The sequence below is a fragment of the Primulina tabacum genome, chromosome 14 (genome assembly GCF_025594145.1).
Source record: "Primulina tabacum isolate GXHZ01 chromosome 14, ASM2559414v2, whole genome shotgun sequence".
Taxonomy (NCBI): Eukaryota; Viridiplantae; Streptophyta; class Magnoliopsida; order Lamiales; family Gesneriaceae; genus Primulina; species Primulina tabacum.
In genome coordinates this window covers 34896814-34910209 of record NC_134563.1, presented here as the reverse complement: position 1 = coordinate 34910209, position 13396 = coordinate 34896814, and the positions used below count along the sequence as shown (strand labels likewise).

General features: G+C 36.6%; 4 protein-coding genes across 4 annotated transcripts in view; 2 read left to right on the top strand and 2 right to left on the bottom strand.

Annotated features, from left to right (window-relative positions):
- The window catches only part of LOC142525281 (11-beta-hydroxysteroid dehydrogenase B), a 65461-nt gene extending 55714 nt beyond the window's left edge, over nucleotides 1–9747 (top strand). The window contains exon 7 of the transcript XR_012815049.1: nucleotides 9738–9747. The gene's annotated coding sequence lies outside the window, so the exon portion shown is untranslated. The remainder of the gene's footprint in view (nucleotides 1–9737) is intronic.
- On the bottom strand, nucleotides 267–3629 carry LOC142525283 (single-stranded DNA-binding protein WHY2, mitochondrial). Its single transcript, XM_075629520.1, has 8 exons — nucleotides 3510–3629; nucleotides 2527–2642; nucleotides 2337–2434; nucleotides 2149–2241; nucleotides 1956–2050; nucleotides 1770–1843; nucleotides 1441–1529; nucleotides 267–657 (listed from the first exon to the last, which is right to left on the bottom strand). Exons 1-8 carry the CDS (start codon nucleotides 3545–3547, stop codon nucleotides 541–543), a joined length of 720 nt encoding a protein of 239 aa, XP_075485635.1. The 5' UTR covers nucleotides 3548–3629; the 3' UTR covers nucleotides 267–540.
- LOC142525280 (protein BEARSKIN2-like) lies at nucleotides 5853–7253 on the top strand. Its single transcript, XM_075629516.1, has 3 exons — nucleotides 5853–6093; nucleotides 6176–6471; nucleotides 6545–7253. Exons 1-3 carry the CDS (start codon nucleotides 5853–5855, stop codon nucleotides 7223–7225), a joined length of 1218 nt encoding a protein of 405 aa, XP_075485631.1. The 3' UTR covers nucleotides 7226–7253.
- On the bottom strand, nucleotides 7392–11434 carry LOC142525279 (peptide chain release factor PrfB1, chloroplastic). Its single transcript, XM_075629515.1, has 6 exons — nucleotides 11175–11434; nucleotides 10571–10639; nucleotides 9864–10084; nucleotides 9525–9728; nucleotides 8104–8506; nucleotides 7392–7817 (listed from the first exon to the last, which is right to left on the bottom strand). Exons 1-6 carry the CDS (start codon nucleotides 11377–11379, stop codon nucleotides 7519–7521), a joined length of 1401 nt encoding a protein of 466 aa, XP_075485630.1. The 5' UTR covers nucleotides 11380–11434; the 3' UTR covers nucleotides 7392–7518.
- Nucleotides 11435–13396: the final 1962 nt, after the last annotated feature.

The following is a 13396-nucleotide window of genomic DNA, read 5'->3' as shown; positions in this document are numbered from 1 at the left end:
GCCATGTAAGGGTGCAATTGATAATAATATCTAAAGAGAATAAAAAAGAAGAAGCTTGCTTAGAAGAGAGAGGAAGCCAAGCTGCTTGTAAGCTAAGTCGAACCGCTCACAAGCAGCTCGCGAACGACTTGACCAAAGCTTCAATTAATCTTGGCCTTTGACCAAGTTCGCTCACATTTGGCTAATTTGGGACAATTATGAAAGGGCTGGGGACCAAGAAGTGTGCCACAGCGAAAATGAGAAAACTTATTGCCAAATAGCATTAGGCAAATAAAACCTAAAAAATCCATTCATGGTAGAAAGGATTCTAATATCTTAAACCATACAACATTTTACTGCTGATCTGCATTCTTAATTGCCGCAAACAAAGAGCAATGGTATTCAGAAAATTTCTTCTACATAGAAGCACATCAAGATTTCTGACAAAAACCAGTTTGCAAGATATTGAACACAGCAAGGAGCGATCGGTAGAAATGCAGCCATCCCGCTCAAGAAGCTAGAGAACATACGAGGGGATGATTGAAAAACATGTAGAGATCTTCATCTATCCCATTCTGACTCCAAAAACTCAGGAACCACCTTGGGTGGACTCAGACTCGCATGTTGGGGATGCTGGTTGGTATATTTATCCCAACCCATGATATGTGGCAAAGCAAACTGCAAGCGTAACACCAAAAAAAATATACACGTGACCAAAAAAGAAATATATATACACGTGAGTGATGTGGTCAGGCCTGTGAGAGCGTGTACATAAATAAAAACTTTCACAAATGAACTGATAGTTTTCTTAGGTTGCAGTGAAAAATTGGAAGTAAGGAAGTGAAAGCTACAACAGGCTATGGCAATCAAGAGCTAATTTCATTATCTTCTACTCAATGCATATAGTCAACAAGTCTTCATCTTATCTGCAGCAAGCAGGAATTATGTACTTCTCATTAAGCACACGTATGAACAGAGACTCCCAATCTTATCTTCCCAAGACCGCTCTTCAGAGAGAAAAATTACTCCATTTTGTTTCTTGCTCTTTGTTTCTCAAACACTTTAACCTAACAACGTCTTCCCTTTCTATTACACTCAAATGATTCTGTAATGTACTGTAACTTCTATATGTCACTTTCATTAGTGGTATTTTTTGGATAAAATCAAGCTAACATTTGTTGATGGAAAATATCAATAAATATCAAGCCAATCAGTACAACTTGTTTTGCTCTTAATATCCAAAAAGTGATGGCAACAAATACATTCTGTGTTGCAGAAAGAAAATCACTAAAGATTTTGGATATGTTTGCCAGTGATCTGATCTAACAGCAATAAAGAAATGCAAGAGTAATTGCATCATCCTCGGTCAGAAAAATTCATGATTACCTTTCTTTGCAAAATGCAAGGGCTCCAATTACCAGAATATAAAACAACAAAAATATCGATAATATAACATCTTACAGTGAATGCTGTTCGCATGACCGCAAATTCAGCAGTAGTCACAGGAACAACAAGCCGGTCATTTGTTTTGAGGATATTGTTGACAACATCTGAAACCAAAATGAGAGAGATAACCAAGGATCAATAGGGTTTTCCAGACGACATTCAGTAATTCAGGGTTAAAAATAGCGCTGACAGTTATTTTCATTTTCATCAGGCACCGTGAGAACTGAGAACTGAGATGACACACTTACCATGGAGGATCAGGACCACACAACTCAGTTGACCTTAATTACCATGCTCATAAACATGAATATTTGTTACAACATTATGATGAAAAGGATACTCACTTAGGGAAATGAAGTAACCACTACCATCAGCATGTGCCTTAATCGACAAGCTCTTTCTAACTTGACCTGCATTACTGAGGATTAAGCAACTGAATTAACCTACCAGATATCAGGTAAAACAGATATGGTCAAAATACTGGGAACAACAGATCATGGAAAAGTCGTATTAAAACCAAGGAAATCAACCTTGATAGCATTGATGGATCATGGAAGAATTCACAGGAATCTTTCGAACCCAAACTGATCAGGGATCCGACTTCCGTCGCCGACAAAGCAAATTTCTAGAATATGCATAAAAATATTAAGAGAAGGCCCATAATATTAAAACAACATTTACAAATTTGCCATCTAATAAGGAGCTGAAATATATAAAAATTACCTGCCTCTTATCCCAATCATATTTGCGCTCTCCAATAGAGGGCCAGAGCGTCAACATAATTACTCCCCGCCGATCAACTTTAAGACCTCCAGACTACCAAAAAACAGTACTTTTATACAACTAAAGAGATAAACAGTGATCTCGATGGGGAACATAAAACAGGAATCTTTAGTTATCTAACTTCGTACTTCTAATTTACTGAATGTTGGCAGAAGAGGGTCAGCAGAGAGTGCAGCTTTGCCCTTGTAAATTGAATAGGGGGCAAATATTTTAGCTGTGGACTTTCCTGAAGGAGGAAAACAATGCACCATGTTCAGAAAGATGGATTAAACCAAAGGAAACAAGAAAGTTTGAACTTATGATGTAAACATATGTTACCATCAAGCAAAGAACTTCCTATAGAAGTAGACATGCCACACTGAGACGTTATGCTAGGCAAAAGTTTGAAGTCAATAGTAAGATCCTGGAACAAACACTTCCGGGGTACATAGTACCTGCTCCATAAAAAGAAACAACAATTGACTTCAGGAAGCATTTATTTTCTGAAATTGTAGAGCGAAAACAGCCATTGTTCATTAACTACAGACTACTAACCACACAACAAATCTGCTTTGCCTCTTAAAAACCTAATAAACTAAAGGAATGACTCCCATGATATCGAGTTTTAGTAACATAAAACAAGAGGAGCCAGAAATTAAAATCCAAAACTATTTAGGTTTCCAGCATGGCCCAGTTAAACAGAACTTCTACCACCCTCGACCTCTGTAGGAACTACCACCAAGTCAATTATAAAGAAATAAGGCGAACAATAACCTAAAGGACCCATGTTTACTAATTATATGAATGTATTGGCTACTTGAGTGCACAAATTTACAACGCCTTTTAGAATATTAAGAACTATAACCACATAAATAAAGTAGCTAAAACAAGAAAAGAAATAAAGCAGCTCATGTCCACACTATGAAGGCAAGCTTAAACTTGGGATGCTCAGAAACGAAATTGCAGCCCATTTTCTACTAAATCTTATCAGTCACGATGGCTGTATAACGCATACGAACATAAAGGGCACATTACACTAGAAACTTTACCTTAAAATGGAAAACAAATAATACTCTCAAAAGCAAACCCTTCATTCTAAAACCATAAGCCCCAAGATCGATGCAAAATTACACCAAGCAACTAAAACAAAAAAAAAAAAAAAATCCCACAAATCATCAATTAAATTTGGGTTTTTTCAGAAGAATCGAAAAAGCAACTCTTCGCAGCTCAAGTTCTGAAAAAAAAAATTAACAGTAATGCAGATGGAGCTGCAAACGCACTGAGAAGGATTGAGATGGCAGAAGTTTCTTTAGGCATGTTACCTTGAGCAGTGCTGAAGCAGCCTCGAAAGCTTGAACATGGCGAGGGGACAGAGAGAATTTGTATATCCTCTCTTCTCTCCTTTCTTTGGGAAATTTATAAAGACAGTACACACTACACTTCGTATATGGCGGATGAACTCCATTTCGGGCCCCCGATTATATATTGTAAAAGTTGGACTAGATTCCATTTTCAAATATTGGGCCCCCGATTATTTGTAATATTTGGGCTGAATCCCATTTTGGGCCATCTCTCGTTTGACCTTCCAAGAAGTCATGGTTAACCCTTCACTTCATCTGTTAATCATTAATTGCATCTCTTATAACATTCAATATTTTATTGAAACTGAAATTAATTTACAAATTATAATGTTTTAATCATAATAGTTAAAAACCTTAACGATTTGTCATAAGTAAATAATTTTAGATTGAAAATTTGAAATTTGCACAACAGTTTGTTGAAACATAAGAACCACATATCTTGATGAAGCAAACTTCCAATTATATGTATCTGTCAAACTATTTCTATTCAAACATTGAGAAACGATATTTTTTTTCCTCATTCATTTGACATAATCTCGTTGTACGCTATAAAATATTATAGCGGAATTATTTTCATCTTGTCCGTGGTTTTTACCATAATAATTTTTGAGAGGGTTTTCCACATAAATCTCAGTGTCCAATTTATTCTTTATTTTCATATTATTATCTCAAGTTAACGCACGTGACACCAACAATGATAACATCATCAAGAAAATGTTATATCTCCATAATGCAGGCATGTTATAGTACTATTGTACCCTGTTGATTATATTAATATATTGCTAGGATCGATTATATACGTATGTATTATGTATATATATAAACAGGGCTATCTTGCATCCATATGCAAACAAGGATGTTTCTTTGGTTGATTGGGTTGGAAGTCCAACATGTAGACGATCGATCCATGTGCTGTGGAACTCCTCAGCTGATCATCTCGTTGCGTCCGATAATTTCAAATTTATATGACACTATGTGAGGTTCATCAGTTGATCAATTGAGCATCTCGTGTAAAAAGTGCACAATATCATCAGTCACAGCAGAAGTTCCAAATTCTTTGTTGTATACATGCATGGCCTAGCTAGTAGTGTCGTCATATTTTTATATTGATCTTTAGGCCACAAATATATACACATTCACAATGTATGTATATCAAACTTAAGTGTAAATACAAGTAAAATTTAAATTAATAACACTAAATTAATATGAATGCGTGCAGCTTAATCAAATGTTGTTGATCTGAAACTTCCTAAAGTCAATATCCCTACGCATGTGCAGATCTTCTCAAGCCATGTCGAATTCGTCTCGAATTCTGTTATCCTTGTAACCCTTTTCACTATATATATAGTTACGTTCGAATTATGCTAATTTATTAATGATACTTCCAAGAGGTTAGCAGCTGTCTTTTTATTTTTTCTTGGCCTTGCTTAACGATTTATCAAAATATGTACACTTGAATAAGTTGATTTATACATGCCCTAGTTATCAGGGATAGTTCCTTGTATTTTGTTAATGGTACAATACGAATGCACCATTATATTGTAAATAATAACTTAATATGAAACTCAATATATATATATATATATATATATATATATGTGTGTGTGTGTGTGTGTGTGTAAAAAGAATTTTTTACATGAAAGATTGGAAAAATGATTGGATTTATAAAAATATGGCGTGCCAAAGAGATCAGGAAAGCTTCTTCTGAAAATATTACTCATATCATATACAGGCATAGACTAGCTAGACGTAGCACATATATTACATGTATTAGTAGGTCTTTTATGAGACGGTCTCACGAATCTTTATCGATGAGACGGGTCAATCCTACCGATATTCACAATAAAAAGTAATACTTTTAGCATAAAAAGTAATACTTTTAGCATAAAAAGTAATATTTTTTCATGGATGACCCAAATAAAATATCTGTCTCACAAAATACGACATGTGTGATCGTCTTAGCTCCAATTGATTAGTGTCACCTCATTATTTGAAACAGAAATGAATATTATGAACATAACAAACTTATATATATGTGTGTGTGTGTAAAATTATATGAGCTAACATGAATAAAATGTGTGCGCACGCACATACACACACGAAATCACAGCTGTATCCTGTATGAAGGGAACAAGGTGTAATAGAGAATTCCTTTTGACTTGCGTTTTACGTCAGCTTTAGGCAGACCCGACGGCGGCGTCATCGGCCGTCAACCTTATTGTTTCTATCACACTACAAATACAATACCACATGTCCACACAAATAGAACTAAAAAACGGTGACGCCGATGCACGAATCTAGTATATGCATGCAATCGTAAAGATTTCAATAGACCATATAATAAATCATAACTCTTTATCAAGATTAAATATAATGGGTTCATTATCATCGGGACGTGGAGGAGTTCCACCTGGATTCCGATTTCACCCGACAGATGAAGAGCTTCTGCACTTCTACTTGAAGAAGAAGGTCTCCTATCAGAAGTTCGACATGGAGGTCATCAGAGAAGTGGATTTAAATAAGATTGAGCCATGGGATCTTCAAGGTAACGTAAGAGTTTAGTCACCGTTAATTCTTATATACATGAACCGATCAGTCACACTTGCTTTTTCTGGACATGAATGCAGAGAGGTGTAAGATAGGATCAACTCCACAGAATGAATGGTACTTTTTCAGTCACAAGGATAGGAAATATCCTACAGGTTCTCGGACGAACAGGGCGACGAGTGCTGGATTCTGGAAAGCAACCGGCAGAGACAAATGTATAAGAAACAACTTCGATAAGATTGGAATGAGAAAAACCTTAGTGTTCTACCGTGGTAGAGCTCCGCATGGTCAAAAAACCATCTGGATTATGCATGAGTATAGGCTTGAAGATAATCCTCATCATCATGATCAAGACCCTCAACCAACGTCCACTAATGTAAGTCACATGCAGCATGTACGTGGAAAACAGTAATTTCTTTTAATTGAATGAAGATATAAAACATTTTCAGGAAGATGGATGGGTCGTCTGCCGGGTATTCAAGAAGAAGAGCCTGTTAAAAGAAGAGAATATTACAGGCAATACCAGTGAAGCTCCGCTCCACATGAGCACTGCCACCACATCATTTACCAGCTGCAACCTGCAATCTCGATCCCTCTTTACGAATGAAGTTCTTATGATGATAAATATGAATCAGTATAATGTGCAGCAGCAGGAGGAGATTGAACTTGGCAGCAAACCAAATTATTCTCTAGCTGTTCCAGCTTCCGCCACCTCCCCACTGAGCCAATACCCACAAATTGAATTTTCAAACTCCATCTCCAATAACCAAAACAAGAAGCAAATAATGATAAGCACTAGTAACCATTACAAAGATCATGACTGCGAGAATAGGATCCGTGCATCAGCAGACTCCATTGGTTACCAGGTTCATTGCATTCACCCATCTTTGATGGAGCGGTGCAATCAATCATCTCGTCAAGCTGCAGCTGCCAGCAAATCATATTACAACATCCATTTGAACGAATGGGATTCCCTCGTAGCTACTTTCAATTCGCATCATCAAGATGACAACGAGGTCTCCCCCAAAGGACACGTCTTCCAGGGGACCATTGATCCTGCCTCCAGCACCATAGACCAAAACAATCAATTAACTCCGAGAAGTCAAAAGGACTTTTGGGCTTACGGATAGTCGCTGCTTCTATGTATTTAAACAGTAATTCATACATAAAAGATATTTATCAGTTGCCACGAATTTATTTGTCTGTATTGGACTCCTTGATCTGACAAATGAAGGTTATGTATGATCAGATCGTTCATCCGTCACAAGTGATACAAAAAGAAAACAAGTGTAAGAGTAAATCGTTATTGAAAGTACTGCTAAATAAAACAAAGAAATTATTCAATCAATGCATCAAGAGGAAAACCATGAGCGGACAGATTTATATAGAGTACAACAAAAACTTAATCTACAGGTGCCTTTAATTAGGACTGGTTGGCCACAGATTCACTGTATTTGTACTTGAGGTAAGCTTTTATGAAGGGATCTAATTCGCCATCCATTACAGACTCAATGTCTGATGTCTCGAATCCAGTCCGAACATCTTTCACTAACTTGTATGGATGGAATACATAGTTACGTATTTGTTGTCCCCATTCAGCCTTCACAACATCTCCCTTAATTTGCTTGATCTCATTTGTCCTTTGCTCTATGGCTATCACCAATAATTTTGCCTTTAATCTATTCAAAGCTTTGATTTTATTTGCTAGCTGGCTTCTTTCTTCTGCGGAGCATAAGAAGAAACAAAGAATGAGATTGAAGAATAAAAGATTAGTTTATGCAAATTGGTAAATGGCAGACCAGTGGTGAATCCAGCAAGGAACATTGGAGACGAAAGCCCCTCACACGAAATAAAATACCAAGACTCAACAATTAAAACCCCCCAACCATAAATACATTAAGTAGCTTGCCCTATCTGAATTTTCTGGATCCAACCTTGATTCCAACACAAAGTAATAAACTATATTACATGTTGGAACAATCGAAAGAGCTATTACAGTTTAACTGACCTGTGCAACGAACAGTTACTCCAGTTGGGATGTGTGTCATTCGTACTGCAGTTTCAACTTTATTTACATTTTGCCCGCCTTTACCACCTGCTCTTGTAAAACTGATCTCTAAGTCTTCTTCGGGTATGTCAACATCCAATGACTCTTCAGGAAGGAGAGGCATAACTTCAACACCAGAAAAGCTAGTTTGACGAAGACCTTTGGCATTGAAAGGTGACTGTCTGACGATGCGGTGGGTCCCTTTCTCACCAGATATATACCCATAAACATACCGGCCTTCTAGTTCAATAGTCGCCGATTTAATCCCAGCTTCTTCCCCCATGGACTTCTCGACTACTTTTGTCTTGTAATGCTGCTTCTCTCCCCACCTTACATACATCCTGAGAAGCATGTCAGCCCAATCCTGCACTGAAGTTTATCAAATAAATTTTACAAAAGTAAGCCAAGAAGTTTACTTGCACGTGGTTGATAAATTTGTCCATTTGACATTCAATATGCTAAGAAATCATGACAACTCCTAAACAGAAGTGCACATCCATAAAAAAAATGATAAAGTGAAGCATCTCCTATTGTAGAGGATTGGTATATAACTATATACAGTAAAATAGAAACGAGAGTTTTAAAAATAATGGACACCTTGAAGCCTGTTCTATACATGGAAACGCCAGCTAGACGGATGGAATTTCCAGAAACGATTTTACAAAATCAAAAAATTTAGACAAATAAATATCAACAGAGGATCAAATAATAATATTTGTCCCATTTTTAGAGGTCTTACATGAGTGAATAACAAAAACAAACCATGATAAGAACATTATTAAATATGTGCCATGACGAATGATGACCTGGAAGCAATAACTTGCTTCTCTTAATGGCATCTGTGATTATTACACGGTTCATCGGTAAATAGAAAACCTTTACAAACTAAGCCCAAATAAACATGGCATGGAAAAAATTCCAGCACTGTAGGCTGAAAGTAACAAAACCACCCAAAAAAGTATAGCACCAAGCCACCAACACTTTAATGTTGAGACTTGACCAAAAAAATGATTTCATTTCTGTGAAGGAAATATACAATGACTATGTTCAGGCAAAACAAATGAAATAAAATTTGTAGATATCTGTGCATTACATGGAAGAACAGCAGAGCCAATGACCAAATTCATGCACAATCAAGGATATAAAGAAAATGTAGAGCCTTCAATAAATTCCTTCCCACATCTAGTCCAATATCTATGTGTTATAGAGGAATCTAAGCAGCAAGTGTAGCTCTTTTTTTAAGTCAACCAGCAAGTATCAACCTCCACCAAGCTAATTTGTAGCTCTTATTTTAAGTCAATCTTGCGGACTGACGGAGCAAATGTGGTTTGTCATCATAGAGAAGAAAGAAGCTTGGAATTTATACTTGGAATTCAGATTACCTGGGCATCAGTTCCCCCTGCACCAGCTGTTATTGTAACAACAGCCCCTTCTTTATCATAGGGGCCAGAAAGCAGTTGAGTAATTTCAAATCGATCCAACATCTTTCTCAACTCTTTAACAATAATGGCAGCCTCTTCAAGGAGTCCTTTATCAGTTGAGTCCATCTCCTCAGTAAGCTTAACTATTGTTTCCGCCTCTTCAACCTGAGCTAGTGATTTGCGGATTTCAGATATGGTCCAAAGGATACAATAATTGCTTAAATCTCATACTCTGTACACAATTTTATGCTACTATTTCGAGAAAATTGATTGCTAAGTTAGCAGGATGGGAGCATAGACCTGTTCTTTGAAACCATTGAGAAGTTTTAATTTCTCTTTAACATCGGTAAGTGACTGAAGTGTCTGCTGAGCCTTGGCACGATCATCCCAAAGAGAGCTATCAGTTGCTGCCTCCTCCAAATCAGCAAGATTTTCCTCTAGCATTTTCAGGCCAGCAGCAGCCCTAATCTCTTCCACACGTTCTGCGGTAATCTCCACCTCTTTCCTTAAGGCATAGAAGTCTACAAATAATACAACAGCCATAATGAGATCCAGGTCCAGAAATATTAGGACCATGGAGTGAAATTAGGCAGAAACACACGTCAATTCCCGGTAAAGTAGTGCAGTCTCAATCAGTTTAAGAGCATTAATAGATTAACCTAATCGAGATTTTCCTCCCACCTGTCATCTGGATTCTAAACCATTAGTCTTTATTAATGGACTTTCCGCAAGGTTCTTGAGTTTAAACAACTCTTAGTAGAACTTGTCTACGTAGCTTGTAATATCCAATCAATAATGAGATAAATGAGTTTTAAGCTTAAATAAATGGGAAATACATACATTGGCTTAAAATCCCATCATGTCAAAAACTCGCAAGAGTCACAATATTATGATAACAAGTATTTTCACAATCACACAGCTCCTTAGAATTCACTCGTTATTTGCACATTCGAAAACCAAAATGGAGGTTAAACAAACATACAGTAACACATATCCACAAGCTTTACCTTGCACAGCCCATTCACTTGTTTCCATACTAACTCCCGTTTCAGGTGTTGCAAATAATACTCTGGCATCTGTTGACAATGTGGAAGCACAGGAATAGGAAAAACTGATATTATGCTTACATAAATAACACTTGAATCTATACGGGGGAATTAATCTAAACTTCAATGTAAAAGTTTAGCAATCAAATTTTAAAGCCAAAGCTGGCCCTGGGAAAAACATAAGAAAACGAGGCGCTGCACTTAAATCAGTTGAAACTGAAAAATCAGCACTAAACTACGGTTGCTTAATTGAGTTTGTTCCTCACTAAACAATTTCAAAACTTTCCATGAAAACGAGCGAAGAGAGCCCAGGACTCCGAGTGAAATATATGCACAAGATTTAAAAAAAAAAAACTCCAAGAGAGAAGTTTGGAGAACAATGAAAATTCACCTAATAAAGATATGATTTTGACACGATAAGCAACAAAAATGTTATCCCCAAGCAAGCACCATGCTGATGATTAATCTTGCACGAAAGGACCACCCCCCCCCCCCCCCCCCCCCCCATTACTGTGAAGCAAATTGATGAATAATGCAATATTACTCAAAAGTAGAAAAAGTATACCATTCGGAGAAGAAATGGATGAAAATCTAAAGAATGTTGAACGGTGCGCAGAATGATTGAAACAGCAGCAGGTAAAGAGTGATAGAGTTGAGGGTAGTTCGCGTGGTAGTGGGATTAATATTGCTGAATTTATTGATCTCGAACCGGCGTACGGTTGCCGCCGGAGCGGTCTCAGTGGGTGCCGAGCAACAGCTAAAGCCTCCATCGAGGTAAAAGATAAGACGCACAATTAAATGCGGACTTTAGGCTCCAGATTCGGAATACGGCCATAACAAATAATTTTTAATTGATTTTTACATTTGCATGTAACAGTGACAAAAAATATTTTGTTAAAATAATGAAATATATTTTTTATAACTTTTGAAACAAATGTAATAATAAAAAATAATATTCTTAACATAAAAAAATAATATTCTTTTATGGATGACCCAAATAAGATATATGTCTCACAAAATACTATCCGTGAGATCGTCTCACACAAATTTTTACTCTGAATAAAAGCTTCGAAAGATATATGTGTATATATACATATTCCTGTATTTTTGTTATTTTATAAGTTAAAGCCCAACTAAATATCATTGCTTCCCTCTCGAATGTCAAATCCGGGTATGGAGTTATCGCTCCTACGAATCAAGAAACATGGTAAACTGTCAATTGCATTGCCAAAATAACGTTAGAAGCATCAAGAAATGTCCGACAAACCCTACTAACAATCTCTCAAAACAAGATAACAATTTAATGAGGGAATGGGAGTATACATTTGTTACACGAGAAGATGACATATTTATCAAGTTTCAAGCGTCTTGTGGACCGGACCTTAAATGAACTTAATTCAAAATTTGGTTTAATTGCATTCATTGTTTGTGTGACCAAACATACTCTTGCTCATATATATTTTCAGAGGTGCGTGTGTTCAAAATTTTAAAACAAAACACGAAATTTAATAGACATGAGAGTAATATTCAGATTTCAAAAGACAAGTCCATGCAATTTCTCCTTAAAATTTTGTGTGCAAGTTTCTTGGCCGTCTTTCTATCTGCTGCAGTTCTCGACTCTCTGTATACCATTCCATTGGCTTCAACCTCTACTGTAACATATGCAACCCCATTCTGGTGAGAAACGACAGGCTTCTTGAGTAGATAATGCTCCTTTTGACATAATCCAGTCAGCTCTCTGGCCGGTTGGAGTGTCAGCGTATCGGGTGTAATCAAGGAATCAATAAATCGTCTGAGACTTTGAAATTTTATCTCCATATTGTAACCGGAATCAATAAGGATTGCCCCGGCCACAGATTCTATGTGTAAGAAAGATAGTGCAGATCAAAGAGCTAGCCATATGATTGATTAAATTTTAGGATTTGATTTGAGAGAAAGCAATATGGGTTCGACACAATTCTAATGATTTTGTCCAAGGGGGGCTGCCACTGATTTTACTAATATGGAAAGAACTATCCATAACTTAAAAATGCAGGTCCCCTTGTGACAATTAGCAAGATTTCTGTGATATTAGTAGGGAAATTATTGGTAATAAATATTTATTAAAGTACTGAATAAAAATAAATTGTTCTGTATCCAGTCTCATACCACGGTAAATTGTTTAGTTATCATTTAGCTTAGAAAATGTGAGACTAATGTGAATACCTTTGGAAAACTGGTCTCTGATTCCTGACCAAACGTTGAGATGGGGAATGATTGCTCACACTTCTTCATAGTTCCAATTATCTGGCGATGAAGCTCTTGTGAAGCATGAAGAATATGCTTGTTTAGTCCAACCTTGACTGCTGAATTAGCATAGAAATCGTGGTTCGTGGATGTTGATCTCAGATCAGTTAGAGCCCAGGAGATAGGCCAGGATATCATAGACAAAAGAGAAATCATAATAGATGAATTCTACCAAGTGTTTAGTATGAGTCTCCAGTGATTCTAAATGAATCTTCCCTTGGCATTTCTTTGTTTTGATTGCTTCATAAATCTGAATGCAAACCAATTGATGACAAATTGTAGCTCGAATTACAGTAATTCAAGCAAAACGCTCTCATCTTACCGAATAGTAATACTTATTTGACTGGTGCAACCAATTTTAGAAACACCATATTCTATACAGAGCTAGAATTCTATATTTCGAGATCAATTGGGTTGAATTTGATTTCAAATCCACATATCAAATCCATATCCAATTGGCTCATAATTAGAGTGAAGAATTAGAAATCCTTTTGTTGGTTG